At 42.5% G+C, this 15,823-nt stretch overlaps 1 protein-coding gene across 5 annotated transcripts in view; it reads left to right on the forward strand.

Moving 5' to 3' along the window:
* Positions 1-15,823, forward strand: part of WASHC2C (WASH complex subunit 2C) — a 2,476,852-nt gene that overhangs the window by 609,039 nt on the left and 1,851,990 nt on the right. For all 5 annotated transcript variants that reach the window (XM_069610545.1, XM_069610544.1, XM_069610547.1 and 2 more), the window contains exon 9: positions 5,792-5,882. In XM_069610545.1, the coding sequence (XP_069466646.1) occupies positions 5,792-5,882 (91 nt within the window). The remainder of the gene's footprint in view (positions 1-5,791; positions 5,883-15,823) is intronic.

Here is a 15,823-nt window from a genome sequence, read left to right on the forward strand (position 1 = left end):
TCATTTAACCAGTACTGCTTTGTATGGAAAATCAGAAACTATAGTATGGCTAGGTCTTGGTCCTGCTAAATTTAGAAACAATCGCCAAAAAGATCACAAGAGCAATTGAAAAACTATTTACTAGACACATACTATCCAAACAGGTGTACCACTTTAGAAACCATGTGTCTATACCACATAGCCCAAACCTTTGCATACAAAAATAATATAAAACACAATGAAAAAAAAGGTAGATATAGAGTGACAGATTGTGAAGGCAGCTTAGTGAAACTTAGCAAACAAAGCTTAATTAATCATATCAAATTGTCATTAAAAACTCCTTAACAGAAAGAACTGTTACATGTCCCTGCTACAACTTTTTAAACCATGGAGAAAAGAAGAAGAGATACTAGATAACTATGACTGCTATGAAGACGCTTTCAAAGCAAATGAAAGCACTATCACTGATGTGAACTTTACGCAGTACAAAACAATGTTGCACAATGAACAGCAACATGAGGAAGAACTCCAGGCCCAACTAAATAAGGACACTTCCAACAGTAGCCAGCCTTCTGTAACAGGAAGCCAAGAACCACTGGGACAGCCACTTATAGCAAATGAGGCAGAATTAGCCATGACAGAAGTAGAAAACACCATGTGCCACTATGAAGAACATACAGAAGACTTAACTGCACTACAATCAAAACTTAACAAAGATCAGCGCACCATTTTTGAAGAAGTAACAAAAGAAATTGCACATGGTGTACAACACGAAAATAAAGAATGTACCTGCCAAAATTACAAACCTATACTGTTATACGTCAGTGGTGAAGCTAGTTCAGGCAAAACATTCTTAATCAAAATCATCAGCAAGTTCCTTCAACAATTGACAAACAGCAAACTGTCAGCTGTTGTAACTGCCCCCACAGGTTTAGCTGCCTACAACATAGGCGGTGTCACTTTACACCAATTACTACTCCTTCCAGTAGAACACCAAAACAAATTGGACTGTTACAAACTTTATACAGAAGCTGCAATGGAACTACGCAGAGTATTAAAACAAATGAAAATGCTACTAATAGATGAAGTGAGCATGGTCTCCAACCTAATGTTGGCTTTGATTCACCTCAGATTGCAAGAAGTACTTAAAACAAACTACGAAGAACTCTTTGGAGGAAAACACATTGTTTTCGGAGATCTTCTTCAATTGACACCAGTGAAAGGTGAACCTATTTTTAAAACCTTAGGACACAAACTCCTGTCGTAAAACTGTTGGCAGCATTGGAAATGTCAACCTTTGGCAACATTTCCAATACAGAGAATTAACAGAAAACATGCGCCAACCTGCAGACCTCACTTATGCCAACATTTTAAAAAGTATTAGAGTTGGTGTACTATCTCAAGAAGCACAAGCAATATTAAAAACCCAGCACATCCATGCACTTTATAGCGATAACTCATGTGCTACTGATGTTATGGAACAATTAGCGCACAAAAATGTCAATTGTATGTCCTTAATGCCAACTCTTGCAAGTTGTTCCAAATTCAATGAAACAATGTTGAAAAAAGAAATGCAACCAATAATTGAAATTTGCTCCACAAACTGGACGTACATGGTATGACACTACCCATGTGTCAACAAGCCACAACAAGACTAAATACCTTAGAAAATTTGATCTCCAACATAGCTGGGTTGGAGAAAATATTAAAATTATCCTTAAACTGTAGAGTAATGCTTAAACGTAACCTTGACGTGGAGCAAGGACTAGTTAATGGAGCACTGGGTACATTTGTTGGCTTTCAAACATACCCAGGTGACAACAACATTCAGTTTGTCAATTTTCTCTTTGAAAAACTTTCAGAAATAAAAAGGATAGGGCGCTCAACAGCTCGATTCCTTCTCTTCAAAGACATGTATGTACGCAGAGAATAATTTTCTCAAACTCTTGCATATGCAGTCACCATTCATAAATCCCACGGTCTTACCCTAGACAAAGCATTGATACATATTGGTAACAGTCTTTAAAGAAGGCATGAGCTATGTAGCACTATCACGCTTACGTACACTTGAGGGTCTATTTTTAATCAACTTTGATGCAAGTAAGGTAAACGCTGATATTCCTTGCATTTTAGAATACAATAGACTATGTTCACTATACACCCCCCCAATCTAAAATCATATCCTGTTCCACAAAAAGGAAAACGTTGTAAAAGAAAACTAATTTAAACTGAAATGGAACAGGATCTGAATGCAAATCCTCCAAAGAGAGTAAAAGAAGCTAATACTTCATCAATTACCGCAACCAAAGAAGAACCTATTAGTCAAATTAACTCAGGTACTTCTTCAAAGAAGCAACACACACTCCGAAAAAATGACTTGGACACAGAACTATCTGGTCCATTCAAATTTTCAAATATAACTATTCATTGCTACATTTGCATAGCAATTTACACCATTCTATTTCAATTGCCACCAATTGTGTTTGCAAATGTTAGTCCGTCATAGAAACGCAACAAACAATCCTGACAACACGTAAAGTGTTCACGGAATAAGACAAGAATTGGACTACTGTGTTGGAATGGTGAAATTCACTATGAACTCACAAGAAGATTCACAAGAATTTCTAATGTACTTACTACAAGTACTGGAAAACAAAAACATACCTATAATTGAAATCTTGCAGATTTCATGCATGTGGAAACATACATACACTCTCTGCAACAGTGTGACACAGGAACAAATCCATAATGAACGCTTCGTGTATGTATCCATACCTAATTGTGAATCCATTCCATTTCAGCAACTTGTACAAAATGTAAACCATTGCAGATTATGTACTACCTGCGATTCAGATAATCGCTCCACCTTACTAAAAAAAACACATAATAACTACGTAATACTAATGCTTCTACGTTACAATGCAGATGGTACCAAAAACAACTGCAAGCTGACTGGATTCACACACGGTCAAGTATCACTTTGTAAGAAAACCTTCACAACAATAGGTATAATCTACCACGCAGGAGCCACAACCAATGCAGGTCACTACACTGCATATATTAAAAAGAAATGTGGATGGTTTGAATGTAATGATAGTACCATTACTCTAAAGCAGAGATTACCAACAAATCTTACAAAAGCTTATTTAATCTTCTTAAAACCAAAATTTAATAACTAATCTGTACTTCAACATTAACAAAAATTCAATTAAAAAACTATAAACAGTTAGAATACGCCAACAGGTATCTAACCGCTTCAAAAATCTGCAACAAGCCAACAGATGGAACATTAACTAGAAACAACAAGTGAACATTGAAAGCAAACAAACAAATAGACTGTAGCATAACAAAAAAGGTTTTTTTTTTAATCCAACAACGATTTTTTTTCCCACAGACCCAATGATTTGAAAAACAAACGCAGCAATTGACCAATATGCACAGTACACTGGTTTGTAAACTAAATATGAGGGTCGAAAAATAAGCTGGAATGTCTATTATGCGATGTAATAAGACTTTATAAAATACATACACTAACATGCTCTTTTCTTTTATCACAGAAATTGAAAAAGAATATTTCCTCCATGTACCAAACTCATGTAAAAATGATATCGAATCTCAACAAATCAAACAGTAAGTATAATTTCAAACAGTTGATAGATATTTGAATCTATAGGTGTGATCTATGGCTGTGATATGGTGCGGTGGTTGTGGCCAGGGCCTAGAGTCTTCGGTGTATAGCCTACAGCCTACGGCCTGCGGCCATGCACCCAAGACTCTTAAGCTCTGGTCACAACCACCGCAGCATATCACAGCCACAACCACTGCACCATATCACACCCATGCTACCTTGTAACTTCAGTACTTATAACTTCGGTCTAGGGTGCATGGCCAATGGCCATGCACCCAAGACTCTAGTGCCTGCCCACAACCACCTAATAGATATTTGATTCTATGGGTGTGATCTATGTGTGTGATATGCTGTGGTGGTTGTGGCCAGGGCCTAGAGTCTTGGGTGTATGGCCTACGGCCTGCAGCCATGCACCCATGACTCTAGGCCCTGTCCACAACCACCACAGCATATCACACCCATGGTGACTTATAACACAGTATCACACCCATATATTGAACATTTTTAACTGCAGCATATACTCCATTTTAAAGTCCGCTGACACCACGTGTGTCCTTAGAACAGTTTCAACTTGCCTGCGCACAGCACGGACGGGAATACTATCCTTAGGACACTCCTCATTATCAGTCATTACGAACATCCCGGACAGCACGGGCATGGCTAATACATCAGTAGCACCTGCCACATAAACAAATAGAGTATTTCACCCATCTCTTCCTCCCTAAACCTCCCCAAGCACTCTTGCACACCAAAACATTCCCCAAAATTGCATTTCGCCTCTGTTCGCCGCCGCGCTGTCAGCGGATCCAAGATGGCGGGCCCATCGGAACAATCTGACGCACATCACGCCTCACTCCAGCCAATTGGCGGACACGTCGCATGTCCGCAGACATGACGCGAGCCCATTAGCCAATCGGTATCCTGCCCGCAAAGCGAACAGGGAAGTGTCTCCGCACAGCAGACATAGATATCACACATTTTTTGAGACCTACTTTTTGTTCGTTTTACAGAAAACTACTGAACGGAATTTCACCAAATTTAAAGAAGCACGCTTTCGGGACCAATCCCCTGCTCCTGCCGCAAATTTGGTGAAAATCCGTCCAGCGGTTTGGGCTGTAGGTGTGCGCAAAATGTTTCCCCCATTCAGTCTAAGGGAAAAAACAAAGTTTTGGGACCCCCCTTATAACTTTTCCCCCCCTGGACCAAACCTCACCAAACTTTGGAAAAGAATTCAGAGTGGGTCATATACTTCTTTTGGGGAGGATTCGTCCAGGGGGAGCAGAGTTATAAGCCGCCCAAAAAGTGCTTTTCCTATGGAAACAGCAACTTAACCATAACTACACAGCCACTACCGTGGCTGTGTAATATATATATATATATATATATATATATATATATATATTTTTTTTTTTAAATGGAATATTGCAAGTTAAGATCTGATTTTCATAATGTTTGCTATGTGCACACATGTAAACTAAGTGTTAGGTGTGGACCAAATGTCTTGAAAATCAAAGCAGACAATGTCAAGAAATGCACCCAAAAACATGACTTTTGTGGGTCTTGGCAAATTCAATGAAAAACTTTTTCTGCATAAAAAAGTTTTTGAAACTTCAAATTTGCCATGGTTGTTCAGATTTGCTAGAAGTTTGATAAGGTTGACTAGATAGATTAAAATTTTGTTTGCATATTTTTCTATGTAAACTGTCATGGCTGCAGGTCATGTGCACTGGGACTACTGTTGGTGCATACTCAAGGGGGCACCATGGGTGAGACATGGATATCATACTGGTACCTAGTTACTCAAACTCCCATGCCAACACCCACTTCAAAATCTAGCAAACAAAGTGAAATGTTTAGACACAGAAAACAGTAAATGAAAGCTGCGGAATACTAGTTAAGTCTAAAACTGATACAGGCTGCAAAAAATACTATTGCACGTAAGTAATGTTATTTTAAAATTTCAAAATATCTATTGTTCAGTGAGCTGATGAGGTGTGGAGCTTTGGATGAACATTATTGTGCCAGAAAAGGGATGGGTCCCATTGGCCGTTACACTGTGAAAAAATCGAAATTTTTAGAAGTCTAGGTATGTAGATCTTGCTACAAGACGTTTCTTGAAAATTAGATCTCAAGTTGCATACATCACTTTATTGTTGATATGTTCTAAAGAGATGTCTTTTGCAGGGAAAGAGAGCAAGACCAACATCTTTTGCAGATGAACTGGCAGCACGAATTAAAGGTGATGTTCCAAGCAAAATAAATGAAAATCCAGAAGGTAAGTTACACTTGAGTTATTTTCTTGTTGTATTGTCAGTGCTGGAGTGACGCATCTTCTAGGTTAGCTGTGCTATATGGCATAATAAGCATTTTGAAAATGACGTGTCCACACAAGATTCTGCTTTTTGTTGCAGCTTATTAATTAGACCTCAATGTATTGTCCCATTGTAAACCCTCCATGTTAATGTACCTGCTTGCTGGTCCTTGCCCTCTAGTCACTTACTTGCACCAGTGCCCAATGCTCCCATCTTCCACTCCTGCTTACCCCACATGCGCCACCCTCTTCCATTTGTGGTTGTTGGAGCAGAATTCCATGTTGGGAGTACTACAGTCCCATTTTATGGGATCATTACTGTTTTTGCTTTTCCCTCTTTATTGTTTGGGTTTATAGCTTATTTTGGTAATCAGAGGGCTGCAGTCATCCAGCATTCTTTCTCAACCGCTCCTCTGCTGATGTCTAGAAGGCCTCCATCAGTGTGTCGACCCCTGAATCAGTAGGAACAACTAGTACCGAGCCCTGCTTGAGGATCCTGCCCTTTGAAGCATTTGGAAGTGTCTCAGCACCAACCTGTGAGCTGACTAGCTTACATTTGGGAGTACTTGCTGCTTTGGTTGCAGTCCCGAGATAAGCCATGGGATACTGCAGATTCTAGACTTGTGGCACAAGAAACCTCCCCTTGTAGTTGCATCTCCCCAACACGAAGAGGGGCCTAGAAGGAACAGTTTTTGTTTCAGCTACAAGGGTCGACTTCTGCCATTTCATTGGAGTGGCTATCGCTGATTACTATCTGCATCATGTCCCTGGGGGGGTTCTCTTAGGTTTTCCTCGGATTGCTGGTCCTTTCTTCTGTCCAGAAGAAGTGTCTGGCTGTACAGTGTCCAGTCCAGAACTGATACGTTGTAGCACGGAACTGCAAACTAGCCAGATCTGAAAACCTTATGCCGAAAGTGATCTCTGCACCTGAGAAACCTGGACTTCCTTCAACAGAATGAAGGTATCAGAAAAAGGGCCCAAGCGATTTCAGGAACATTCACAGTGGTCCCTGAGGGGAACTGAGAACAGAGGTACCTGTTCCTACCCTGCCACCTCTATAAGGTTTAACCTATGTAAAAGTTCTTACCATCTCTCCCTTTCCTGACTGTGAGCAGTGGAGTTTAGATTAAGGATCCTCCACTGGCCCTCCTCTTAGGTGGTTGGAATGGGAGAGGATCTGCTAAGAAATGTTCTTCAATAACTATCTAACTTTGAGACACTTAAAAATTGCCTGTCAGCTTTGCCAGTTCTTGACTCTTAAAGGCTCCTAGCCTTCTAAAGAGACCTGCATGGGTACCTGGGACTCTAGAAAACTAGTTTCCCCCTCTTTTTCTTGCTAGGGAAGGGCTTTTTAAGGGGTAGTGTCTTTGTTTATAAATCTTAGTGTGGTGTTTCTAACTCCTTCATTTTCAGTATATTTTTGCTATCCTACAGTATTCTGAAACTGTTCTAGGTGAAGTGTTGGTGCTTTTAGCAAAGCCCACTAAAATTAATGTGTCGTAGTAGTGTATGTTTCAGTGTTACTTAACAGTGGTTTTGCAAAAGGTTTGTCTAAAGCCTAAATAAATAATTATAGTTGTATTTATTCCGCCTAACTTGTACTATTAGGAGTGCTCTGTGTGTGCTTAACTGAACCCTTCAACACTGTCACACTGTCACACTTCTTGCTGCTTAGTCTCACTTTGCAGATAGTTTGGCTTAATGTTTACTGTCTATACCTGTTCACCAGAATTGGGTGGTATTTTGCCGTCTCCAATCTTAGTACTTTAGATATAATTTCCAAATAAGGGGTTCCCCAATGCAGGAAGGCAATGTGCTTATTGGAACACAAGAATTCATTAACACTCCATGTAAATTGTAAAATGGGCACTTATCTGGCCCTCTTTATTATCTCTTATCAAAATACAGGAAGAACGAAAAGCAGAAATTTTAATACATCACCATTAGCGTTGATTTAAAACACCATCATCTCTGCCAAATCGCTTCTCTCCCAGGTTGAAAAAGAGTCGCTCGCCAACGGGAACAGGCTTACGGAGCACGTCTGCGTACATCAGCCCAGCCGAAATTCATAGCGACTTGCTCTTTCTCTGTGTGATGTATTTCCCTCAAAATTCAAGCCAGTATTTTTCCAGAGATGTTTACCATGAGTAGAACCCCACAGCTGTGCAGCCGTTGCAGCCGGACTCCACTGAATTTGTAAATAATCACTGGTTTCTCATGAGAAGCTGACAGACCTTGCTCTCGTTTGCCAAAAAAATGCAAAACAAGCTTTGTCTGAACACATAAACTAGGTATCTTTCCATGGCTCCAGCAAACGCATATTGTGCTCAGAAATGGGCTTCTCTTTAAGCCTGAAATCTAATGTCCACTGGTGTTCCCAGAATGCCTCTCGTCTTGACTCCATATTGGAATCAAAGCGAATACATTTTTAAATGCTTTACATGCCACCTTTGGACATTTGAGTTCCATAGCTTAATGGCAGTAAATTACGTTTTTTAAGTCTACGAAGCATTATAGTTAAGCTAGAAATACATTGACCACAACAACACAATAAAACCAAAATAATGAAAATAAATAAATGCAAGTAAGGGCATAACGTAGGGTCTCACCAATATTTGGAATCCATGCAACTAACCAATCCCACCAATTTCCCAAATAATAAACACTAACCTCCTTTGTCAACTCCTTCAATTTGTTGATAGGGTTTTGCACATACTGGGAATGGTTGCTTAGATTAAAACAGCACATCCCTTCAAACGCATTGCACCTTAAATTATGCTTTAATAGTAAATAATCAGTAGTAGCTCTTTATTGTTGACGCTGGTGCATGTGCTCTGGGCACGCGCACGTAATTTCATTTTGAACTCAATTTGATTCACTACTTTGTTCAATGTTAGTTGTTGGCACTTTCCAACCTCCTTTGGCTGACAAATCATGTTGAAACAAAAGTCTCCATTGGCAATGTTGTAAGTGTAGTGTTTGGTCATGTTTTTCCATTAATTGTCTGTCTCCTGGCAAGATTGAAAATAACCGCAGACCGAAAAAGTTTGACGAACAGCGCTGTCCTCATCTGAAGAATCTTTGTGAATTACGTGAAAGATTTGTCTTCATAATGGAGCAGGCGACGGTGTTGGGTGAGCTTGCCCACCGTCCTACTGGTAGTAAAACGTTAGTAAGCTATCCCAGTGGTTTGTAGATCTCCAACTCTTAGTTCAGTCTGTACTAACTCAAAACCTTGGTAGAGTGGCAGAGCAGTCAGGCTTATCTTAAGAGGAAGATGTGAGCTGTAGGTAAGTACACTGAACCTTAGCTAGACATGCACATCAAAGAAACTTGCACATATCATTTATATAAAATTATTTCTGAGGCTTGTGGAATCTGCTTAAATCACATGCTGTGCACAGGCCGACATCTAATGGAAGCTGCAGAGTATTACAGTTGTTGTTTTCGAAACTCGAAAAGGGACGTTGACAGAGCGTGCCAGTAATACTATCCCTAGTGTGACGTCCACTGTACCCATGGTCCTTCACGCATCGAGGTACCACAGATTGTTTTTTTCCGCCATCATCGTCGGACACCATAACGCAGAGTTCCGTTTCGGCTAACACCATTAATTATTAACATTATTAGAGCTAGTACTCTTTCTATCCTTTATATTATCGACCTTCAACAAACATTTTCGACGGCAGTGAAAAGGACAAATGTCGTCGGACTAAGAATTTGACTCGACGACACCCCTTAGGCCTTGGAAGGCCGCACCGGGCCTCGGCCCAGAGAGTAGGGAGAGTGGTGGGTGGACATTTCTTAGGCCACTAAGATAACACTTAGTCCTCTTTTCCCTCTTGATTTTCGCCTAGCTGCCTTTCCATCCAATTATGTAAAATACACCATTTAAATTTTGTCCCAGTTGCAACAAAATGTTCCCCTGGAAAGACAAGTACCGGGTGTGCAACCTCTGTCTCCAGAGGGACCACGATGAAGGCCACTGTAGAGTGTGTCAGCTCTTTAAACCGAAGACTCTAAAGCACCGAAAGGCCAAACGTTGGGCCAACCACGCCATACAGGCTGAGGCCGCCATGGACGTCGAGGGTGTATCCAGCGACGGCAGCATCAGCGTCTTTTCAGACGACAAAGGTGATGGGAACCTAGCTATTCCCATGTGCTAGCCCCGACCCCATCAGACAGGCCAGCGGCGCTCTTATGGGGATGACACCTGGCAGCAGTAGCACACACATCAGCCCACGCTTAGCACATACCCAAAGGCTGAGAGTCGACAACAACACCGTCTAAACAGCGTCGAGGGGTAGGTCCACTAGTTCCCTGTCCTCTGGGCACTCGAGATCACCATCGCAGCACAACGGGCCCCCAAGGTCGTGAGACGACGCGGACGCGTGTCCAATACAGCAGCCGAGTGTCGGAAGACGCAGCTTTGGGCCTCCCGTCCGCCGAAATTCGACACTTCTCACAAATGTGGAAATCGGCAAAAAGCACCAAGACTTTGAAAATAGCCCATTTTGTGCGAAAGCATGTCCCGGAGACTCTCCTTAAGGGGAAAACTTCCAAAAAAAACTCTTCAAAAAGTCACCATTCTCATAGGGAGAACAAGTACACCACATAAGGAGAAAGAGAGTGTTTCTCAAGGGAAGGATACTATAGCAGCAGCCATAAAAAACAAGGGGCAGCCTATTCCAATAATACCACACACTCCTGTGTCTATACCAAGTTCCTCTCAAATGGACCTCTGAAGACATTGATGGAGTGATGAGACGCATGACATTCATGGCAAATATTTTGGGGAAAAATCCCCAGGCTATGCAAAGCTTACAAAACAGGCCACCAACTAGTGCTGCCACGTCTTCACAACCCCCAGCAATGAGGCCACATCCAGACACCCTTCTAATTACCCTTTCAACAAGACGCAGCCCAAATTGATCTCTATGATCCAAATACAGACTGAGGAGATTGAAACCCTAGAGGAGGCGGACCAATACTATGATTAAGATGAAGAGGATGTGTATAACTTACCCTCTCCCGTTAACCAAGACCCACCAGTGGCAGAGTCGCCGGTGGACAACACACTTCAGTATAATGATATGCTCTTAAAAGCAGCCAAGAATTTCCCGATTCAGACCTAGGAAATGGAATTGGACAAGGATTTTGTAGAGGACATTTTAGGGTATAAGAAGGCTGTTAACCAATTTATACCCATTCTTCAGTCTGTTCAAAGAAGAATCCAACCCTCTCTAGAAACTCCTTGCCAAACGCGGGCGATGAACTCGCGTATTGAAAAGATGTTCTGTCCTGCGCCCACAGATCCCACTCTACATCAGGGGCCAATTGAAACCATATTCACTAGTACTGACCACGGCACGAAAAAGGGCAGGAACACCTCTAGCCTAATCGGAAGCATCCCTTAACCCCAATAAGGAAAGGAAGAAGCTTTACACTCTCTGGAGAAAAGTGGCCACCTCAGCGGCTTTTCAGACGAGGATTGCCAACAATACCACTTCATTGGCAAGTTCCAACTGCCTCAAGTGTGGGAGTAGATTGCAATCCTAATGGCCTAGGCTCCAGAAGGTCTGAAGTCGAAACTTTCCCTCGCAGTAGTGGAAGGAAAGGCAGTGTCAAACTGCATTTTAAGAAATAAATTGGATGCCACAGATAATGCAGGTATAATCATCGCTGTTGGGACCCTCTTAAAATGCCATGCATGGCTTCACCAATCAGGATTTAAATTGGAAACGCAGGCAACACTCCTCAGCATGCCTATCAAACCGAATGTCCTATTCGGCAAAGTGGTTGAGGATGTGTTAAAGTTTGCTCAAGAAGAGCATGATACTTTAAAATCATTAGGCCAGCTCACAAATAAAGCACCAGTCCGCTTTCGAGGACTAAACTTGAAGAGGGGTTCCGGATATTGCCAAAATCAAAGGTCATCCTGGGGTTCAAATCAAGGACTAGCCAAAATCAAAGGCCATCCAGGGGTTCAAATCAAGGACAAATCTCTGAAGGCTTCCAAAGGGGTCAGTGTAGATCTCGTGGCTCGGGAAGGCCCTCCACTTCCAGAGGTGGAGCAACACCTCCAAAACAATGACCACCCGCTTCAGGTCCCCTCCCATGCCTCTCCAGTAGGAGAGCGTATAACACACTTCACCCATGCATGGGTGGGGATCACCTCGGACAAGTGGGTGTTATCAACTGCGGCGGGCAGTTATTGCGTGAAGCTACTGCAGCGACCGTCAAATCACTCCCGGCGCCAAAAACCAACCACAAGAGAGGAGCAACACATCCTTCTAGAAGAGGTTGCAATGCTGCTGCTCAAGGACGCCATCAAAATCGTCCCAGCGAACCAGGTAAACAAGGGTATCTATTCAACTTACTTCCTTGTGCCAAAGAAAGATCTAAAAATACGTCCAGTATTGGACCTGTGCCCTACAAACACCTATGTAAAGCCAAACAATTTCTGCATGACAACGCTACAAGAGGTAATCCCATTGCTAAAGCAGGTAGACTACATGGCAACCTTGATTATGAAAGATGCCTAATTTCATATTTCAATGTGCCGAGTGCACAGAGGATTCTTAAGTTTCAAGATAGCAAACCAGCACTACCAATTCAAAGTGCTACCTTTTAGAATAGCATCAGCTCCAAGGGTATTCACCAAGGTACTGGCAGTGGTAGCAGCGCACCTGCGCAGGGAGGCATTCCCAGTGTACCCCTACCTAGACGACTGGCTGATCACAGGGGAGTCACCCCAAATTTTCAAGCAAAATACACAAAGAAAAATAAACCTTCTTTTCCAATTGGGCTTCTCAATAAACGAGAAAAAATCAAGCCTTATATCAAACAAGACCAAACAATTCCTAGGAGCCGTCATAAACACGGAAGGTGGACTGGTCTTTCCATCAAAGGAAAGAATCCAAAACATGCAACTGCAAATACCTCCGTATCTAGCAGGTCACCAGATAAGCGTATGCAAGGTTATGTGTTTGCTCAGCATGAAGGCACCTTGCATTTACCTGGTCTCACATGCACGTTTGCGCATGTGCCCGATGCAGGAGTGGTGGGCGAAACAGCGGTCTCAGGCAAGCGGTCAGTGGGACGATCTAGTGGTCGTTTCGCCAACACTAGTACAAGCTCTCTGCTGGTAGGCAAAGGGGAATTTGTTAAAGGGAAAACACTTCGATCCAGCGGTGCAGGCGGTAGTTACAACAGACGCATATCTCTCCGGGTGGGGAGGCACATCACCTTCATCTCACAGCACATCGTCTGTGGACTCTCATCACGGCACAGAACCATATCAACCTGCTGGAACCTCTAGCGGTATTCAAGGCACTTCAAGCATTCGAAGCATAGCTGACAAATCAGTCGGTACAGATCCTAACCGAAGGCACCACTTCGATGTTCTACATAAACCAGCAGGGGGGCGCACATTCTCCAAATCTGTCCAAGCTAGCACAGAAAATATGGAAATGGGAACTCAAACAGGGGATGTTCCCAACTTTCCATAATATTCAGGGGAACTCAACACCCTAGCAGACTCGCTAAACAGAGATCCCCAACGAGAAGTACACAAATGGCAACTCAACACAAGTCCTAGATCTCATTTTGTCATTGTGGGGTTACCCCACGCTAGACTTGTTCCCTCAAGAGAAAACAAGCAATGCCCAGACTTCGCCTCCAGGTTTCCCCAACCAGACTCCGAAGGGGAATGCCCTATGGATGAGTTGGTCAGGGAAATTTGCCTACACTTTCCCCCAACTCCACTAATGAACAGGGTGGTGAACAAGATTCGCAAAGGGAATGATGCTCATCCTAGTTGCTTCCATGTAGGCAAGACAACCATGGTATCCACATCTACGCAAACTGGCGATGTGCGACCCTGTCAAACTGCCATGCTAAACCGATTTGCTGACCCAGCACGGGGGAATAACATTACACCCTCAACCTCACTCCATGAACTTGGCAGCATGGCTCCTGAGGTCATAGAGTTTGGACATCTAAATCTATCACAGAGGTGCATGGATATCCTCAAGGAGGTACGTAAACCAAACACCAGACACTGTTATTTCGACTAGTGTAAGCGATTTGTAATTTGGTGCCAGTCTAAACAAATAAACCCCATAGAATGTACTCCAACCCACATTTTTCAGTATATTCTCCACTTGCTAAATTCAGGGTTAACATTTAACTCTATAAAAGTTCAGCTGGAGGCTTTATCAGCTTACCCCACCTCTCATAAGAAGGTATCGTGGTGGAAGGTTCCTGTCATTAAGGCATTTATGGAGGGAGTAAAGAGACTCCACCCTCCTATTTCAAACCCACCGCCAGGCTGGGATCTCAATGTAGCACTTGCAAAGCTCATGGGTCCTTCATTTGAGCCTATGCATAAATCAAGTCTTAAACACCTCACATATAAGACTGCCTTCTTGGTGGCTATTAGATCCATAAGAAGAGTTAGTGAACTTCAAGCATGGTCAGTGCAAGACCCATTCTTTGTCATCCACAAAGACAAACTGGCTTTACGAACACATCCTAGGTTCTCACCTAAATTCACTTCCAAATTTCACGTAAACCAATCCATTTGGCTACCGGCCTTCTTTCACAAGCTCAGCTGAGAAAAAACTCCATACACTAGATGTAAGGAGGCGGTTCTTTACTATGTAAACAAGACCAGACTACTCAAGAAAACAGACCAACTGTTTGTCTCCATAGCACCAGGCAGAGAAGCAGACTGTATTTCCTAGAATGCCAGCTCCATTTGGATAGTCAGATGCATGCAACTCTGTTACTCTTTATCAAGCAAAACACTGCCTTTCACACCAAGAGCTCACTCCACAAGGGGTATAGGAGCTACTTTGGCCTTTATTGCAAATGTCCCGCTGGACACCATTTGCAAAGCAGCTACAGCGAGCTCAGTAAACACTTTCACTCAGCACTACTGCATGGACACTCATTCTAAAGCAGATAAACAGGTGGGACAAGCGGTTCTAAAACATCCATTTGCCGCTGGACCTTCTCACAACCCACCACCTTCTCCTAAAACTGCTCGCTGATCTATGCATAGCATGTCATCTAATCAGATTCGACAAGCCTCAGAAGGGATACATTACACACCATAATCATATTTCTGACTTGTATCTGCCTAGATTCACATGCGCCCACCCTTCCTCCTCTTGGAGTAGAAGGTGCGTAGATGTTTACCTGAGCTTTATCTGATACTTATCTGCTTTAATACACCTGTCCTTACGCTACACTTCATGCTACTTCATTTCTGAAACAAAAGAATCTGAGGGACCTCGACGCGTGAAGGACCATGGGTACAGTGTACATCAGACTAGGGATAGTATTACTAGCATGCCCTGTCAATGTCCCTTTTTCGGGTTTTGAAAACGACAACTGTAATACTCCGCAGCTTGCACTAGATGTCCGCCTATGCATAGCATGTGAATCTAAGCAGATACAAGCATCAGAAATACGATTACGGTGACTAATGTGTCCCATATTTTTTATATATATACACACACCAGAATCACTTTAAATACTTCAGACGTTTACACTTGAGTCAATCAGGCTTTAGGCCACTTCACAGGACTAAAACTGCTCTGATCGATCTCAAAATGCAAATAGATCTGAAAGATAACAGACCATGCGCACTACTTCTCCTATTAGACCTCTCAGCCTCTTTTGATTTGGTGGACCATAATATACTTTGTGAACCCCTCTCATCAGCGGCTACCTTTTCAAAAGAGGCTGCAGACTGGATTAGATCCTTTCTAAGCAACAAATCGATGAGGGTCTTTTGGTCTACTGCTGCTGTGGACCCAGCCCCGATTACATGTGGAGTGCCCCAAGGCTTGTGCGTCTCTCCGACTATGTATAATGTTTTTACCAAAACAATTTTC

Source organism: Ambystoma mexicanum, chromosome 8, assembly GCF_040938575.1.
Source record: "Ambystoma mexicanum isolate Mex_15411 chromosome 8, UKY_AmexF1_1, whole genome shotgun sequence".
In the NCBI taxonomy this organism is placed as follows: domain Eukaryota; kingdom Metazoa; phylum Chordata; class Amphibia; order Caudata; family Ambystomatidae; genus Ambystoma; species Ambystoma mexicanum.